Source organism: Crassostrea angulata, chromosome 10, assembly GCF_025612915.1.
Source record: "Crassostrea angulata isolate pt1a10 chromosome 10, ASM2561291v2, whole genome shotgun sequence".
Classification (NCBI taxonomy): Eukaryota; Metazoa; Mollusca; class Bivalvia; order Ostreida; family Ostreidae; genus Magallana; species Magallana angulata.
Window position 1 is genome coordinate 16,248,813 of NC_069120.1, and position 19,260 is coordinate 16,268,072.

General features: G+C 35.2%; 3 protein-coding genes across 3 annotated transcripts; 1 reads left to right on the plus strand and 2 right to left on the minus strand.

Annotated features, from left to right (window-relative positions):
* Positions 1-2,320: 2,320 nt before the first annotated feature.
* On the minus strand, positions 2,321-5,404 carry LOC128165848 (coiled-coil-helix-coiled-coil-helix domain-containing protein 7-like). The gene is made up of 3 exons (XM_052830704.1): positions 5,160-5,404; positions 2,949-3,047; positions 2,321-2,513 (listed from the first exon to the last, which is right to left on the minus strand). The coding sequence occupies exons 1-3, from the start codon at positions 5,307-5,309 to the stop codon at positions 2,406-2,408; spliced, it is 357 nt and encodes a 118-aa protein (XP_052686664.1). The 5' UTR covers positions 5,310-5,404; the 3' UTR covers positions 2,321-2,405.
* Positions 5,405-5,412: 8 nt separating this feature from the next.
* On the plus strand, positions 5,413-15,517 carry LOC128165846 (PR domain zinc finger protein 10-like). Its single transcript, XM_052830702.1, has 7 exons — positions 5,413-5,513; positions 7,949-7,991; positions 8,233-8,361; positions 8,503-9,335; positions 9,699-9,851; positions 11,034-11,142; positions 12,381-15,517. Exons 2-7 carry the CDS (start codon positions 7,967-7,969, stop codon positions 14,513-14,515), a joined length of 3,384 nt encoding a protein of 1,127 aa, XP_052686662.1. The 5' UTR covers positions 5,413-5,513; positions 7,949-7,966; the 3' UTR covers positions 14,516-15,517.
* Positions 14,543-19,127, minus strand: LOC128165847 (dehydrogenase/reductase SDR family member 11-like). Its single transcript, XM_052830703.1, has 8 exons — positions 18,970-19,127; positions 17,370-17,682; positions 17,074-17,277; positions 16,787-16,881; positions 16,444-16,564; positions 16,038-16,124; positions 15,768-15,833; positions 14,543-15,603 (listed from the first exon to the last, which is right to left on the minus strand). Exons 2-8 carry the CDS (start codon positions 17,499-17,501, stop codon positions 15,562-15,564), a joined length of 747 nt encoding a protein of 248 aa, XP_052686663.1. The 5' UTR covers positions 17,502-17,682; positions 18,970-19,127; the 3' UTR covers positions 14,543-15,561.
* Positions 19,128-19,260: the final 133 nt, after the last annotated feature.

The following is a 19,260-nucleotide window of genomic DNA, read 5'->3' on the forward strand; positions in this document are numbered from 1 at the left end:
TATTGTCTGGCAGAAAATAGAATCTTTTAACACACTGCACGCATATATTATACATGTAATTCTTCTAACTGACGTCAGCTCTGAATATAATGTAATCTGAGCTTCCGAAGATATATTCATCTATATTTTTTAATGTATATTTAATTAAACAATAAATATTAAATTACAAATATGCTAGTCTTCTATATATACATTGTATTTATTCTTATAACTCAAACAAATTAAATCAAAGCTATCAGTGGCATCGTCATGACAGCAGAATTTTGAAGTTGCGGTCATTTCCAAAATCGATTTGAGATCTAGGATATTTGTCGTCCGAGTATCTTTAAACACATACTGATGTACCAGTTTCTGACAAGATTGCACAGATGCCAAAATATGAATTGCGCAGCAGGACTGACAATTGCATCAGCAACCTGTGCATTTGCCAGGTATTCTAACGAGGCTAAAACTGCGTAGAGTGTATTAGCAGGCCCTTTTGCTAAGGTGATATGGGACATATTCATATTGTGACGTATTTCCAATCGGAATAAACAATAAAATCAAGTATAATTTTATAAATTGTTTCTTTCCCAAAATTGTTATCTATATAACAGCATAGCGCAATAATTTCGAGCATTCACTGCGAATCTGTAAGTCATATAATTTTTACATTTCCAAAAAAATTTAAAACTTATTTTTTGATCAAATATTGTGAAATTTGAAAATTCTAAAACGGTGAAAGTATTTCCATTCTTGTGTTATTTTATCCACATTAACATCGACAGGTTATCCCACACCATCTTAAAGCTAAGATCTAGAGATTCAACGAAAGACAAAATTATCACAGATATTGATTAAAAATCATGAAATCGAGCAATTACGGACGCACTCGCGTAATCTATTGGATGAGTAAGTAATTTAACTTTGAAGTAAGTTCTTTTTTCGAATTAAAAATTTAAAACGATTTTCAAAAATTAAATAAATCAGGTATTTTTTATAATAGTTTATAAAACGATGTGTTTTACAGAGGTTATTCTATTATAAGATCATGGAAAGCTGCACCTAAATAATACATAAAACGATCGATGTGTTTCACAGATTTTCTTAATACACCATAAAAAGCTATGGGGCAGGTGAAACTAGAAATAAATAACGTACTTACACATTCGCTAAGTAAGAGAATGAAGGCAATGTCCGTATACCTTCACAATTGCGGAATCCAATTATTACAACACAAATGCAATAATTTACAAGCTTAATTATATGCACATTTATATTTTTTTTTCGTTACACCTTTTAAAAATAATTTTCTTTCTATCATTTTACCACGAGTACTGATATAACTCCACCGCATCTAAATTCATATCAATTTTTTTCCATACTCCCAAAAAAGTGGGGGGGGGGGGGCCAACTCCATGATAATTAAATTTTTTTTATGTAAATTTTAAAAAATTTGTTGCTGCGAGAAAAAGTGTGGGGGGGGGGGGGGGCCTGCCCCCCCCCCCGATGCTACGTGCCTGACAGTGATACAACTGCTACATCTAGAGGACATACTGGGTATTCTATTAAAGAACGATATAAAATTCAATTCGTTCCACAAATTGTTTCCATGAAACAAAATTCGTTCCCACAAAATAAATGTTGTTCTCGTGGCAAGTGAAAATGAAATAAAAATGTTCAATAAATTGATGTCAAAAACGTTAATTTTAAGTTTTGTTTCAAAGAATGAAACATAGTAGATTACGTAAAATATTTTGGTAAAATGAAAATAGACTATTTTTTCTCTGTTTTTATTTTGAGATTTTCAAAGATAGCATGCGCAGATCTAGACGTCCTCTCCAAAGGGTGGTGAAAAATAATTTTTATTGCAGGGGGAGGGATAGCAACTCCTTGATCCCCCCCCCCCAACTTTCTAGATCTGCACATGAGTTGTTTGTAATTAGACCATAGCCATAGTTTCAGAATCAGTGCTTCCACTTGGTCTGCATGAATATTGGTTAAAAAAAGTGAAATCATGCCTTGAGTCCACACTTTTTGGCAGAATAGAATTAAATGGTAATATCTGTATCGAATATCAGAACTCAGATTTACCAAAGTTAAGATGAACTACCAGTACTTTCAAATCCAGCACTTTTCTTGTTCCCTGAAACACTCACTGCCAGAGTTTATGAAAGCATTTAATGACTGTAAATATGAGATTTTATATCAAAAATGCTACACAACACTTTGCTGTGTGATAGAAGATGACCAATAACAACATACATGTATGTATAACAAACTACACTAGCTGCTCAATAAAATCATACCAAACTAAAACATTGAAACATAAATGCTGCAATTGAAATGTGCAGTTTTTATTGTCCAACAATTACAGGTAAATATATATACAAACTTGCACATGAGTGTCTTTCAACAAGTTTAAGTCAATCCTCTAATAAATGAGCATATTGTTTTTTCACCTCCTCTCTTTCTTCTTTATCAGGCAGAAAGGGATGAATTCCATTCAACATTCGATTGCGTTTGACCTTAAACTATGAATAAAAGATTTCTTCAGTTAGAATTTTACTCATCAATCTTATTTTACAGCAGTACATTTATCAACATATAATGACATTTGGATTACCGTAACTATTTTTTGGTCATTATTAGAAAGTCAAAGTGTTTTTATGTAGTACAATGCATATGTATCATTATGGTATGCATATCTATATACATGTATACTCAATTAAACCTTAACAATATGAAGCATTATTTTTCAGAGATATCTTTGCTAACAAAGAAAATAAATTCTTAAAGGTGATAATGAAATGCTCATCAATGACGGGGCTAAACATGTCAGATCTCGAGCAGAGGTAAACATGGTACATGAAAAATCTAAACATTTTCAAAACAGTAACAAGCATGGTTATAAACGGAAGGGTTAGGGGAAAAAAGCAATCCCCAAGCAAAATGTTTCTAGAACTTACCCAGAACTTCTTACAAGCACGTGTATTCTCAAACTCCAGGGAACATTTGGCTTTATTGTACATGTTTTTCTTCAGACATTCTAATGCCATCTGACCTTCCTGAAGGACAAGAATTTTAATACAAAATAAAACTTTAAATACACATTATAAATATTACAGAGCGAGTGAATATTCAATACCATATTCTACTGTAATGTAAAGAATTTAGCAAAATCAGACGAACTTATTTTGGGGCTCTAATGATTATAATTATCAAAATTTGGTGAGGTGCCAATTTTAGGTACTCCAGAATAAATGTTACATGGGATGCTTTTGCTTTGGGGTGATGCATGTTCATTTATAACTATAACAGAGGTTCCTGAGAACACTCTTGAAAAACTCATTACAGTACTTAGTACAAAGACTATAAAATAGAGTTGTACTCTACTACATGGATACAGGTTCACCAGGGTAGGAGTTCTCTACCATTCCATGTACCCATAATCTGCTGCAGGTTGCAGGTTTTAAAATGTAAAATGATCCATCTTTTTTTAATTGATTTATTTTAATGAGTGCATAAAGTGAACACTAAGAGAAAATTGACAAGTCCCATATATGGTATTCCAAGGTCATAAAAATGACCTAAAAATAAACTTGTCGGAAGTTCATTGACTGTTAACTATAGTATACAGACTGTTATTTTTAGTAAATGACTCTTTATTTCATGTATATATGTACCAGTAACCATATCTATTACCAAGATATATTGCATTTATTAACCATTGGTCACAGATAGATAAACATAGATATATGGGATGCTGTAAGATCTTATATAGTGTAGAGGAGCGTTTCACAGTTTTAATTCTAAACAGTTTGACCATATTGTGTACCAAGAATATTTATCATAATATAATTTTTCTATTCATTATGATCTCTAATCCCTTCCATATATATTTATTCACTTCCTTTAAATGTCAGGAAGAATAACTTTTAAATTTAATCAAAGTACTTGATGACAGAATCGCAATAATAATTGTGAGCACAAGGAATTTTTGTAGTGTGGACAAGATAGCATGTCATGCACTAAAGTTAATATATCATCGATGATAAATGATGATAACTTGTGCACACCAGATATTATGTTGCACTTGAGATAATCTCCTGCATTGAAGACAATAAGTTGTGCACTCTCACTCTGCGATGGTCAGACCTGCTGTTCAAAATACCAGCGTCAGATAGCTCATTTGGTAGAGCACCTGACTAGAGATTCAGGGACCTGGGTTCAAATTCCCTTCTGGTCAATTATTATTTTTTATTATTTTATATTTGGTGTCTTCATGATTCCCTGGAACTGACAGGTTAACTTCTGATAGGAAAAGTGCCTATGGTGATCTTCGAGGGTGAAGATCATTCATAGTCTGTCCTAAGATATCTTTGCTTCATATTTTCTTACATTATTTGATATTAATAATTTCCTCTTGGTTCAGACGATGTTCATTCAATAGTACCAAAAAATCCCAAGATTTCCGCTTTAAAACGCCCCCTCTAGCTTGTCAGGTTTTAATACATGGCTAAAATAAAAAATAAAAAATCTACACCAGTACAGGAATTTTCCATTGCTACAGAGATGAAAATACCTGGAGATGATAATGTTGAAAAATTGTGTGAGGTATTCAGAGTGACTTCCGAATGGAGAAAAGATGTCAACATTCCCCGATATAAATCCCGTAAGAAATGTGTTTCATTCCTGTGAATTTTTACGAGGGAAAAATGATAATGTGGGAATGAAGAATAATGTGTGAATGAAGAAATCTTGGAAATTTTCCTTTTCATCAATTTCCATTGCACTTCTTTCACATGCATGTGTATATTTGTTAAAAATCGTGCAAATGTGCAGCATAAATATCCTGGGACAGCCTAAAATGGGGGAGGAATGTGACAGTCAGGCCAGTTCAAATATTGGCACCATATAGCTCAGCAAGTAAAGCACCCAACTGGAGATTCAGATTAAAGTGGCCCAGGTTCAAATTCCAGTCTTGTCCAATATTATTTCTCCAATCTTGTTACAGCTCTAAAGCAATTTTTATAGATCATTTTTGTGAATTTTGAGTGCCATATCCACGCATTACATATTTTGCATACATTACTTGTTGCTTTAACAATACCATGGCAAACATTGTATGAAAGTAACTTTTTATAAACATCTAAATGATATCTATGGCAGTGTTTTACCTCGAAACAGGGGTTAGCATCATCAATAGTTTGTCTACGTAAGTCGAATTCCTCTGCTCTGTTCTTACATGATTCTTTAATTTTCTCCGACTTAGGTTCCCATACAACTTTCCCATCTTTTACATACGATCCGTCACTTGTTTTCTCCATTCTTTGATCTTATGTTGCATAACTTCAAAGTTTTTTTTACCCTTCAAGTTTGTCTATGGGCGCAGACATCTTGAAAAATGACGTCACTATTTGGACGGCGAAGAAAGATTTCCCATAATTCAATGCGGCAATGGCGACCTATGGGACTGCTGTTCGTCTTTGTCCAAAACAGCCAATAAAACACCAAGAATAGGTTTCTGCCTGGTAAGGACGCAACAAATACTTGTTAAAGAATGTTATACAATATTTCTAGAGTGTAAAAATGTCCAAATCTGTCTTGTAACGGGGTCGTTCTTCGGGTTTTCCCATAGGTAGCCTGACCCCTCCCTGGTACCTCAGTATAGGCCATACGGTGAAAAAGTTACTTACTTTCAAAGGGGCACATGTTGTCATCGAAAACAGCCATGCTCTTGTTTGTTTATTTTATCTAAAGGATGATGACATTGTCAGTTATTTTGCAGAAATATTTTCTATATTTTCAAAATATTTAAAACTGAAGAAATACACAATTTTTATAAACAAACATTTGTATATTCTATTTTTTATTAGTTAAATAGAATGTTTTTATTTATGTTTGGTAGAGAGATGCACTAGAATCGCCCATTCTTTTTATGTTCAAGTGCATGTATTCTGAGGGTCTTGGCTTTCACCTTTAGTCAGGTTGGGATCAATCGCCCAAATGGGTTATAGCCTGTTTGGTATATATGTTACCAAACCAATTGGGATACATACAGTATTTGAGGTGCAAAAATCCAAAAAAAAAATTTTTATTTGGTAATTTATAGATCAAATTTTCATTAACGTGTATCAAATGCAACAACTTTTGGTTTACAAGTTTTAAGTCTTTAGTTTGTAAGATTGATCCCGAGAAGTTTTGGATATATATAATGTTGTTCACATATCGAGGGTTCAATCTCCACAACAGTTGTGTTAGACAAGAACTTGTTTTACAAAAATTGTTTCATTTCATCAATTCTAATGCAGATTAACCATACTTTTGCAAAATAAAAATTTCGAAATTTTTGCACTTTAAATTTATATATGTATATATATTTATATACATGTATATCTTTGAGCAATTGAACAAAATCTCATCCTCTGACTCAGGAAAACTTCATTTTTACAGTAAAATATGAAATACTAACAAGTACAAGTTGCAAGATTACTTTAAGTTTTCCTTGAAAAAGCATGAAAAATTCCAGCTAACAAGATTAAGAAATTCTTAATAAGAATAAGTGCACATACAATATTGATTGAAACAGGTAGATATTGTAAACCAATTATCCCAAAGGAAAAACGTTTATGCTATTCTTGTAAATTATGAGTCGAAAATGAAAAACATTTTGTACTTTACTGTCCTGTGAATGACAATCTTCGATTTCATTATTGTGATATTTTCAATGATAAATTGTACTGTGGTATTGATCCCATAAAAGAAATTGTTAATCCATGTGATTATAATACTACAAAACATCTATGTATCTACTTGGATAAATGTTTTATGCAGAGAAAACAGTTCCAGGGACTTTGAAGTATTGTATAAAACTGTCTTGCACGCTGTAGCCTTTATGTTACAATTTTCTTTTGTCTGTCATTTGATTTCATTTTGACTGTATGCCAACATGGTGATGTCAATAAACCATTGAATTGAATATTCCATTTGGGGTATTATATCCAAAATGGGCTATTACAACTCATTTGGGTGATTGGTACCAACCTGTTGGATGTATGCTTGAAAATAATGTACAGAAACACCAGGGTCACTTAGTTTTGTTTTTGAAATATATTCAAAGTGTTAAACATTTGGACCATCACTTATGCACAAGTATCTGCCATGACAACTTTGTTAGACCATACTTATTTCTATGTCAATTGACTACAGAACCGGTATTATGAGTTCCCTTAACATTTAATGAAAATCACCATTACTGTTTTATATTGTGTAACCAACATGATAGAGAGACAAAACCATAATTTTTAAGTTGCCAATCAGTCTGATATGTAAAATTAACAATACACTGAACACGTTGGTTTCATAAAAAATATCACCCCCCCCCCCCCCCCCCCAAAGAAAAAAAAAGAAATGAAGTAGCATCCTTCATCAATCTTTACACTATTGTACAATCAGAAAATAGTTTTACAGAGTGATCCTATTTTTTGGATCACCACATTGTGGTTTTTCGAAACAATATCAACCCTCTCTGAAACTGATGATGTATTAAACAAAAAAATATGTTTGGTTTTTGCTGTTTGCAGGTTTAAATTGTTTTGATGTATTACATGCTGTGTGTGGCATGTATTTAACATTGTTAGTCTAAATTTATGCTCATATGGCTCAGTTTTGAGTTAAAGTAAAATTGCCAAAATCTCCAAGGTGATAGAAAACACATACCCTGGTAACTCCTTTTTTATACCGGTAATTTGAATCAGGGTTGGCAAAATAGAGGGAAATACTTATATTTCCCAGGACAGTGTGAAATTTTGGTAATTCCTGAAAATTAATGGTATTTCCTGGGAAATGAATAACAACTACATGTACATACTTCATTAGTACAAATTTTGTATACCATACAAACCATGAGAGATCCTAGTATATGCATGTATAGGCAACATGAATTATTTGTTTCTTTTTTTTTTAGGATGGAAGTAATCTGAAAATGACTAGCAAACATGAAGATCAGTGTAAGTAATGGTTAAATAATCTTCGAGTTATGAAAGAATTCTCTAAAAAAATCATTCAGAAAAAGATATATAATATTTATTCAAGATAAATAAAATAACCCTTATATTAAAAAAAAAAAATGAAATACACCAGCATTGTTCACCAATATCTTCATCAGCAGACAAAACAGATTAAAGACAAGAATGTAAGTTATCCATGATTAATATTCTCATCATTTGGAAATCAATTCTTTTCCCACAGGGCACCAAGACCTGATGACAAAAGGGGGTTTCCATCAGGTGTATGACAATGACATCCCATCAAGGGCAAGGCTGACCTGTCCCCCAGGTCTGAGTATAAAGGCTGTTAAGGACCATGAAGGCAGACCCAGTAAGTAATATCATAATAGGCCCAGTAAGTAATAGGGCAATAACCAATTGGCCATGATTTGCTCAGTTTATTTTTTTAATTTTTCTTCATCAAATTCTATATGCAGACTGCCTTTACTATGTTACTCTCTTCTTTTTACAGCTTTTGGTGTGTTTGCCAAGAAGATAGTACAGGTTAGAACAAGATTTGGTCCCATTTTAGCTCCAACCAAAAACCGCTGTAGGTCTCAACCCATCCCCCCTCCTCAAGATGAAAATGTTGATGTCCATCAAGAAAATCTACAGACTAATCAACTTCCGAGTGACTTGCCTCCCAATTCTTTGCACAGTCAGATATCTATAGACCAACATGGGGACAAGTCCCAGATGTCATCAAATGACCAGATACTGCAAAGTGTCAAATGCAGCATTCAGGAGGTTGCCATTGACAGAAATAATGTGGAACACCAGGATATTGTTCAGCAGGCCCTGGGCATCGTTAAGCTGGCAGACGATCAGCACGGTCCCGGTCCGTACGGAGATGTGACGACCACACTGTCCGACACCATCCATCTAGCTACATCACTAGCCAGTGAATCAATGGCTGGTGCCGGCCAGTTTGGAACAGCGCAGATTGGGGATGACCTGGGTTTGACTGTTCCTATAGAATCTACAATGAGTCCAAGTGTGACTGAGGGGCTGACATTAACAGTTACACAGGCCCAGAGTTTGTTGGCTCATATGGACACCTCTAGTTTCACATCTGTAACCAGTAGTGGCTCTTTGATATCAAATCAACAAGACATTTTAAATAGTGTTGTGACTGAACCTCAAATGTTGACACAAAATTCTGAAGCTCATGTTGTTGGTGTTGTGAAAAATGCCTTTCAAGGGGTTGTTAATGAGATGATGAATGAAGTCTCGCCTGTACCAGTCACGCCTAAAGAGGAAGAATCATTACAACCAGACCCTGCTGATCAGCCCTTTACTCTCAAGGTCAGCTAAAGATACACACAATGTTCTTTAGGAGTTTGTTTGAGCATTAATTTAATTGTCACTGCTACTATCTTAATTTTAGTACATGTTCTGCTATTTTAGTTATTTTAAACATTTATGTAAACTCTGTGCATTGACTTGTCAAAATTCTTTGTTAACTACTAGAGTCTGATATGTGCATTAAAATTCCCTTCAGGGAAGCAATGTGTCCAAGGGATGTTGTGAATGAAACATGCATTTGTATGAAACATGCATATGTATGGAACATTGATAGTTAATCTTTATCGTAAATTTTGAAAACTAGATATGTATATTACATGTTATGAAGTGAGTGGAACTAATTATCTGTGCTACTATTGACAGGTTTTCTATGAGGATGGTTTTGAGGAGGAGCTGGACCTCTCTGATGAAGACAAGTGTAACTGGATGATGTTTGTCAGGCCGGCCAGGACTGCTGCAGAACAAAATGTGGTGGCCTGCCAGCATCAAAACAAAATCTTCTTTGTGTCTACCAAGGTGTGTATCAGTCGGTACCATGTTAAAGAAGAAAAGCGTTATTTTTCATACGTTTCATTATGATTTCTGTTAAAGCTGACATGAATTCATAAAAGCATTTGGTCGCCATATTAGTTTTGATCGGTCCTCTACTGTCACTGGGGTATATATACCGGTTGAGAAAGTTACAGTCGGTTGCTTTCTGATCGAGGCATTCAGGTTGCATGGACTTCTGAATGCATGAATTACACAATGTAGTAAAATGTTTGTAATAAATTATAAAGGAATCAACAATCAATAAAATACAAAATATATTTATTCTTTGAAAGAATTTCCAAGGTATCCGTAATATTATGCACATAGAGTGCTGCCTTACTTCACATGCACATCGAACACGTGTGACGTTCATACAGAATGCATAACGTCTGCATCATTTTTTAAACCCCAGCGGCAGTACATCCAACACTGTAGCTTAATGATAGTCAATTCAAGAAAGTACATCCAACACTGTAGCTAAATGATAGTCAATTCAAGAAAGTAACAACGTAACATCGTTTCCATTTGTTCCTACAAAAACGCTTCGTTTCTAAAAATCCATGCGATCATTGACATTGCTCGATCTGCCACAGTGTTTGCACATGTGCGATGTTATATTATACACAGGAAAACGGTCTACAATAATCGAGGATTTTTGAAGTATCTGTGGCTGGATTTCAGTCTGCTTGTTTCGTCATTCATTGGAAATGCCTTGCCAGTGAAGTGGTTGTCATATTATTTTTGTTCCAAACGTGTTTCTACACGTCTTTTCGTCCAAGGTAACGTGTTTGGGTGAATGAAATACCTGAATGCGGTGAAGCATGAATAGTGCTCTCGGCCTTATATAGGGGGTGTGTAGCGATGAGCAGAACAATAGAAATCGACAACTAATATGGCGGTAGTTGGAGATAAAAGGGAAATAATGCGTATTTATGAATTCATATCAGCTTTAAGATGAGGTTTGAATAGACTGAAGAAATTTTATTCTTACCTGGAACTAGTGCATATAATAGATATTAAAAACTTTTTGAAATCAAATTTTATTAGACGATTGAACTGAAATTACAATGGTATTTTTCTTTTCATGTTTTACGGATGAATTGAATACATTTCATTTATTCTAATACCCCAATACCAACGATTTGATTCAGTTTGAATTCATTGCAGCCTATTCCCTCAAACACAGAGATTAGGGTTTGGTATGAACCAGATTATGCCATACTGGTACAAAAAGAACTGCTGCCAGAAACTGATGTCCCGACCAATCCTGCTACAGGTCGGTACATTGTCTCATCTGTTAGATGGTACAGTGATGAATTAAATAAATGAGTACAGTAAAACTCGTTTAGTACAAACACGGATAGAGCAAATTCTCAGATATAGTGATGTTTTTTTAATTCCCCAGTAAAAGTCTTCTCAAATCTTTGCAAAATTTTACGGTTATAATGAATACATATATAACGTTTTATTGAATTTATTTTCATATAATTTTTCAATTCACAATTTCATTATTAAATGTATCAAAGTAATGCATTTTTATTTTAAGCCTCAATTAGCAAAAATTATAGTATGATGAAAGAAAACGTGTGTAGTGAATTCGCTATAGTTATTATTACGAAATCGTTAATCGGATATAACGAATTATGGATTCAACAAAGTAAATCCATTGGTCCCTAGGAATTTCGCTATAACTGAGTTTTACTGTACAACTTCTTTACATTTATAGACTTCAAGTAAATACGTGTACCATATTATAACTCTTCTTCTAATAATGATGACAATGAAATCTTATAAGACTTGCTCGGGTCTCTATGTTAAATAATTTTAGTGCTCTCTTTAATACATTTAAATGATGCCAAACAGAGTCTTGAAAACATTGTGAGTCACAGACCAGAATATGGTGAGTAAATTGATCATTTTACAGCACTGCAGTGTGGTGCTGTAGAATGGCTGATACGTTGATCTACGATTTCCAAAATGTTTCATAGTTGATCAATTTAAATTTTATATCTGATGGATTAAAGCAGTTGTCTATATATAAACAGAGAAAAGTAAAAGATGCATATTCATGGAAAGATGATGGGTTTTTTTCTGATCATCATTTGGGAGTGGAAAATCTTTAACATTTGAACTGGCACCCTCTTTATACCCAGCAATATGTTTAAAACATGCACTAACCACTGTGCTGGTCATTTTCCTATTGACCTATTTTTTTTTGATAGCGCACATTTTATTTTTGAGTGAATTTCAAGACTTTGTTGATGCTACAGTTATTTTTGCAAGATCAGAGTTCCTCTTAAACATTTAAGAATGACATAGAGCAGGAATTAAAATTTCTGGCACACTAAAATGCAAGAAATATAAAAATACCTGTACTTAATTAAAAACAACATAGAAATTTGAGCAAGTGTTAAATCTTATATGTAGGGATTACCATAATGTTCTTACAATCTTATTCCTAATGAATCAATGTACATGCATATATTGTTATTCATTGTTTTATTGTATGTTTAGGTTATCCATCTAAGTGGGCATGTTCTGTGTGTCTGGAGGGATTCAGTACATTTAATGAGCTGGAGGCTCATGCCTGCGCTGGTGAACCCCCACCTGACAAACGACAGCTCAGGGGAAGGCCTCGCAAAGGGAGACCCAGAAAGTATGTCAAGCCATCCAAAACGTGGCGAGCTAGGCTGGAAAAAAGTAGATTACCACCACGAAAACGAGGCAGGCCTCCAAAACTTAAAGGGATGTTAACAGTTCCAAAACCACCAAAGGAAGTGAAAGTGCCCATTGCAGATCCACCAAAGATAGAAGAAAACAACCTAGAAGATGTTATTGATAATCCCCCAGACCTAGTGGATGATGATCCCATGGACAAAGATGACCATGAAGTGTCTGCTCTGGAATTGTTAGATGAGGTTCTTGGAGAGGAGGAAGACGATGAAGACGAGGAGGATGACATAGATATACCTATCATGCCTCGAAGACGAGGCAGAAAGAAGAGGGCTCCTGGTGCTCCAAAGATTACACGCACTCCAAAACGGGAACCAATGGCATGTCCTCACTGTGAAGAAACATTTACTAAAGAAGCATTATTTGTGATACATGTTTCCGAACACACAGGAGTTAAACCATACATCTGTGAAGTGCCTGAGTGTGCAAAAGGATTCATGTCCAAATTCAAATTAGAGAGGCATAGACTCATTCACACCTGTCCAAGATCCCATAAGTGTCTGTACTGTGACAAGTCATTTAACAGAAAAGATCATTTGAAAAACCACATGGTTACCCATGACCCAAATAAAAAGCGTTGGGTTTGTGAAGAGTGTGGAAAGGAATACTGCTACAATTTTTCATATCGCACACACAAAGCCTTTCATGATGCGGATGCAGGTCGGACTACTGAGTGTGGCATCTGTCACAAGCATTACGATTCAAAGGACGAGTTACTGTATCATTTGAAGGTTCACAGTGGTGCCAGATCTGTTAAAAACTGTACTGAAAAAACTCATGCGTGTGAGGATTGTGGGAAAACATTTTACACAAGGAAAGATGTGAGACGTCATATGATCACTCACACAAAGAAAAAAGACTTTCTGTGTCAGTATTGTCCACAAAGATTTGGAAGAAAAGATCATTTAACAAGACATTTACGATCATCACACACTGGTGATAACACCAACAATCGACCTAAGGCACCAAGGGCAGAAAGGAAGGAAAAGCAACAGTACACCACTACAAATGTCTCTATGGTCGGTCTACAAATCCCACGCGATGATCAGAATATCCTAGTCACATCCCAGCCTGTTAACTATCAACAGTTACAGCAATTATCAACAGCTTTTGCCTCAGAAATACCAGTCCCACTTCACATGTTTGATAATGCAGGTAACCAAACTGTGATTGCAATGCCCAGTATGGGAACAATACAAACACAGCAAACCCAGCAGCAACAGCAGCAGCAACAACAGCAACAACCTTTGCAAGTTGCAGCAATACAGAATGTGCAACATGTTGCTATTCAAAACCAAATGCCAGTTTCGGAGAATCGTTATGTCGAAGCCATAATAAGACATCAACCTCAACAGAACATTGTGTCCTCAACTCCAACTGAGTATAGATCTCTAGAACACCAGCCAAACATACAGACTTATATACCACTAGCAGCCCAGCAACAGCAGCAACCTCAACAACAGCAGCAACAGCCACAGCAACACCTGCAAATAACAAAGACTGAAAATATTGACCTTAATTCAAGGGCCAATGGAGTTCTACAGACAGAGTATGTGCAAACCACAGGGGCCAGAAATGACCCTAATTCACGCCCCACAGTTCTTCAGGCCACTGAAGTCAACAGGCAAGGAAATCCTCCCGCTCAAACGTTTTCTACATTGTTGGGCTACATGGAGACTCTAAGATTCTTGGAGAATCTTCCTACAAATGCCCAGGGAGCTGTTATATCTCAGATGCAGATGCAACAGGATGGACAACACCTTCCTACCATGGTGCCTATTCAGACTAGTACTCTAGCGTATTCTGTGGCAACAACTGCTACCCCTACTCATCAAATCATTCCCGTGGAAATGCAGACAAAGAGAATGGCTGTTACCCAAACCCAACACAGTGCCTATCAACAACAGGGGTCCTGATACTTGGTCTATGCAAATAATGTTCTCTGCCAGTCATATCTTCCATTTTCCAACCCAAGGACCATAACTCCTGCTGTGTATCAAGCCATGATTCTTCCATTCAGCTTTCTAACCATGTTATTGTTAGTGATGTTAGGGACTGATTATTCATGGTTTTGTTCTAACTTTTATCTTAATGATCTAATATGTAATTTAATTTACAAGTGGTTTATTCTGTATTGCATGTATTTATTTATGAGCCATTTGCTTTTTTTTTCTTTTTTTTTTTTTTTGGAAAGGTCTGAGACTAATTTATCAAAATAAGATAGTATATGTGCAATTTGAAAACAAACTTATTAACAAAATCAATCGCAAGAAAATAGAAATGTGAATTTATTTATTTTGGAAAATCATGATTTAATTTTCTGCCAAAGAAGCAGTTTTGTGATATGCATGATTTTTTAAAAACATTTTAAAGAGAATTCGGTGAATTTTTAATGGCACTAGTTATGTTCCACAATTTTGCTGACTTTTTATTTTTGTTGTTTTACACCTGATCTGATTCAAACCATTTATCATTTTGTTGGTATGTCATATGATCCCAATGAACTTTTAAAAAAATGAAATGTACGAATTGATTCCAATGCTATTCTCGATAGCCATATAATTGGCTGTTAGAATTTTTTTAAAAATCAGTTTGAAAATGTTGAAACTAATCATATGATACGAGGGATAGTTTTAGATTGTAAAGCATAGACAGTCATATGTTTGACTTCTATTGAAGTATTTCATGTGTTTAATTCCTTGTTTTGAATTTATCCCTACATTTTTTTTTGGTGAAAGGGGTGTAATAAATTGACCAGAGCATTCGTCTGGTATGTAAAAGATAAAAAGTCATGTGACCTGTTTCATAATTTTTTTTTATTAGAGATGATCTAGAATATCAAATTATAATGAGTGACCCATTAATGAATATTGTTGATGCATTTAATAGCAAATGCTCGTCATTAAAAAGAAAATGCATTTGAATTTTATTGCTTTTATACTATGAGTTGTTCCTCTTGGTATCAAACGACTTGTTCTGTTGGACGTATCATCATTTCACTGACCTGCAATGCAAGACACGTCCATTAATGCAATGATGTTTATCACTAATTGAAATGGAGTATTAACCTTAGTGTGTATTTCTTCGGAAATTAGTGATATCTGAATTTGATTATGCATAAGATAAATACTGGAAAATTGAGTACCAGTACAGTGTATCTAAATTTACCTGAACATGAGGAGGCGTTGCCAGTACGAATTCTACAGACTTTGCCATGTCATCTGGCAGTAAAGCCTGTCATCAAAATTGGAAAATAAAATTATACATTTTGTCACAAACATCTATCGATTGCAAAATGCACAGGATCAATTTTTGTGTTGAAAAAATATAATCTGAAACAATGTATTGTTTCTTAATGAAATCGATTCTGCTGTTGCTGGGTAACTATATTTGGTTATTTTATGTTGTGTACGGAATAATAGGGTGGTAAGAGCTGACCTGTCTTGTGTTATAACACTCCTCCCCGTCCTCTCTCCCCATCAAGTTGTACGCGAAGTTGGTGCGTACCAGACCGGGACTAATGCTCTACAAGAGGGTAAATATATTAGTAGGTCAGTAAGTCCAGACTTTCATAAATATCATAATCCGAGGGTTGACGTATAAGACATGCGGTTAATTCCAAAAAGAATTGCGTCATGCAGCCAAATCTTGGATTAGTCTGACTGCTTAAGTGATCCATTAACAACATTAAGGCTTTATATTGCTATACGACAAGTAGGGGCTGCCGTCAAATATGAACTTTACGATACGAACAAATAGTTGATACGTAAATAACAAATTTATTTTTAAAAAATACATTTTAAAATGGCAAAGGTTACAAAATAAAGAAGCTCAAAATAGTCACCGTGATTTTGATGTGGGAGTTGGCTCTTCTGAGCTCCCAGCGCACCCCCTCTGTCAGGGCTGTTACAGCGTACTTTGTCGCCGAGTAAAAATGGGCTTTTCCAAGACGATGTCCAGATAGGCTTCAATGTGTTTTATTGCATTGATTTTAATCGCTGGTGTGTTAACCTTTTCTGACAGTATTCATGTATGCAAACATTTGGTTACCAAACATTTTGTTATCGTCAACAGGATATTGTAAACGGTTTTGAATTTTGCCAAATTTCAATGAGGACGCGATTATTCATGTATTTTTTAAGTCAGCCAGAACGAGACTTGTAAAATACACACATTATCATAAATACCTGTTGATGTTTATGATGTGTCCATCGTCGACCCCGCGATCTAACATGGACTTTACAGACAGGTGCGTGCACATACAAACCGCCCGCACATTTACCTGAAACAGAACTAAGCAAAATTATCGGCGAAATCTCTAATATACTACCCTCTTCATTTTTATTTATATTAATTTCTTTCTTAACATTTCTTAATTCACAATAAGCATGTCAACTGTTTGTTTACTAGGAATGAATCTTAGCAAAATACGGCGTTATAACTAAATGGTCGGTAAAACGATTCGAACACGAACTTGCCACATCACCTCCCAGTCGTCGTAATGGCCGTCAATGATGGGCGCGTCCAGTGCAAGGCCAGCATTATTGACACAGACATCCACACCTAACAACTTCTCCCTGATGAGGCTGAACATCGCCTCTATGTCCTCCCGGACTGTCAAGTCACACTTTATAGGGAGGATGCTGCCGCGTAGTGACATACACTCTGTCGTCAGCGTCTGAATTCAAACGTACATGAGATTTACTTGAATTAAAGCTGCATCTGTTTAAACACCTAACCGTTATTAAAAATGAATCTATGCTCCCCTACCTGTAGTTTTTCTATACTTCTTGCGCAGGCCGCTACACGCATTCCGTGTGAGGCCAACATTTTGGCAATAGCCCTTCCTGACCCCATGGAAGCTCCTGTTACTAAAGCTGCACGGCCCTCCCATTTCTCCATGTTGAACTACTGTACAGGTAAATGACCAGATACACATTGGGGTCTCTCAGCCTTTACCTGACCGGGGTTCTGAGAAGACGCCTCCGTGTCGTGATCGATGTGCACCGTCTGTTGTCCTGTATCACCAATCAATTCTGCCGGGGTTTTCTTGTTGACAGTCAAAATGTGCTCTAGACAACAGCTTCAGAAAACCATGCGAACTTTATATTTAGGTGGTAAAATCCAAGTTAAATTGTATCATCAACATGAAAGCGTTTTAACACATGTGTAGCTGAAAATTTTTTGGAAATTGCAACCGTGTTCGAACCTCAGTCATAACAATAAATATTTCAAAACTACCCCAAACTCTGTTCCATCTATTGTTACATGCTCCTGTACAAGTTGTAGTACATGTACTAGATTGTGAGGTGTTTTATCAACAGTGTTTACTTATATGATCGGCTTAGGTCTCTCCAAGATAAACACATTTCTTTTCACATTTTTACTATTAATGTGAAAATGTGACCATCTCTTAATCAAGGCCATGTATTATTGTTGTTGAGTTTTGGGGGGTTTTCTCTCAATCTAACTCAAGTTCTGTTGGATGATAAATATATTTTATCAAATTAAATGCAATTAAAAATAAATGTTTTAGAGATATTGTATTTTAATTAATCGGAGTACTTAGGATTCCCTTTCAGTTCTTCTCGCATACACTAAAGTTATCTAACTTTATTCATCTGTGAAAGTTAAAGGTTTGAATTAAAAGTTTGCCATTTTCCTGATTACTAAATTCCAGCAATCAGTCCTATTTACTTCCGAGTCAATTACCCCAAAAAATGGCCCTTGAATTCGAAATAACAGGCATTACAGCGCTATCTGATGTCTCGCAGTCAGAATTGGCGATAAAGCTGCGATAAAAAAAAAGATTAAAGGCTGAAGAGGAAAAAGCGAGTAATCTGCACACATTAACAAATGTCATTCCACCACAATTTGTTGCATTAAAATTGCTTATTAAATATGTGAATATGTACCAACAAAGTGAATAGGAAAATCTAATAAATCGATCGCTGCAGTTAATACGTCACTTGTATGTACATTTTCTAATGTCTCTGTAATAACACTACGAATCAAATTTGTAATGTATAGTTCGATACATTTCATCAATGACGCAAATGACGTAATGTTAGGGTTAAATACAAAATTAAAATAACATAAAAATATCAATAATTTAGTCGGACATTTACTGAAAATTGTCTAAATGTAAACATTACGGTTGGCGTGTGATCATAAAATAAAGCCCTTCGCTTTGTAGTAGAGATTTTTTTTTATTTGATCACGCCCCGACCATTAAGATCGTCTCATAATACTCAAAGAAACTTATATTCGTAACGTTACATAGAGAACCTCAACGCTGCACGACGATTTTGACGCGACTAACCTTATTTTGACGCGAGAGTCTATTAATTAATTTGCAGGAACTTCTTACCTATCAGTATTAGATGAAAATCCTATATAAACATGAACTAGATACGGCTGCTTCTTCGTTGGATTTCAAGTTATGGCTGTTTTTCTTTCGTCTCCATCTGAAGCGGCCCTTCCGGAGATTATCCAAAGCATCCGGCGTCATCACACCAAGAATACAGGCCATCATCCATATTCATAGTACATATTTCAAATATTAAAAAAATAACTACATATGTATCAAGACTCCATATTGAAGCGTCAAAGTTCTCGGAATTGGAATCCAGTTCGGTGTCATTATCTGACAGTGGAAGCC

What these genes read in the sequence shown, in the direction of transcription:
- LOC128165846 (XM_052830702.1), top strand. Translation starts at nt 7,967, where the DNA reads ATGACTAGCAAACATGAAGATCAGT. An exon ending in TAGCAAACATGAAGATCAGT is followed by an intron (nt 7,992 to 8,232) that starts GTAAGTAATGGT and finishes CTTTTCCCACAG; the next exon opens with GGCACCAAGACCTGATGACA. An exon ending in GGACCATGAAGGCAGACCCA is followed by an intron (nt 8,362 to 8,502) that starts GTAAGTAATATC and finishes TTCTTTTTACAG; the next exon opens with CTTTTGGTGTGTTTGCCAAG.
- LOC128165847 (XM_052830703.1), bottom strand. Translation starts at nt 17,501, where the DNA reads ATGGAGAAATGGGAGGGCCGTGCAGCTTTAGTAACAGGAGCTTCCATG. An exon ending in AGTGTTATAACACAAGACAG is followed by an intron (nt 15,834 to 16,037) that starts GTCAGCTCTTAC and finishes TTTTGATGACAG; the next exon opens with GCTTTACTGCCAGATGACAT. An exon ending in CAACGCCTCCTCATGTTCAG is followed by an intron (nt 15,604 to 15,767) that starts GTAAATTTAGAT and finishes CTTGCATTGCAG; the next exon opens with GTCAGTGAAATGATGATACG.
- LOC128165848 (XM_052830704.1), bottom strand. Translation starts at nt 5,309, where the DNA reads ATGGAGAAAACAAGTGACGGATCGTATGTAAAAGATGGGAAAGTTGTA. An exon ending in ATGCTAACCCCTGTTTCGAG is followed by an intron (nt 3,048 to 5,159) that starts GTAAAACACTGC and finishes CTTGTCCTTCAG; the next exon opens with GAAGGTCAGATGGCATTAGA. An exon ending in GTGCTTGTAAGAAGTTCTGG is followed by an intron (nt 2,514 to 2,948) that starts GTAAGTTCTAGA and finishes TTTTATTCATAG; the next exon opens with TTTAAGGTCAAACGCAATCG.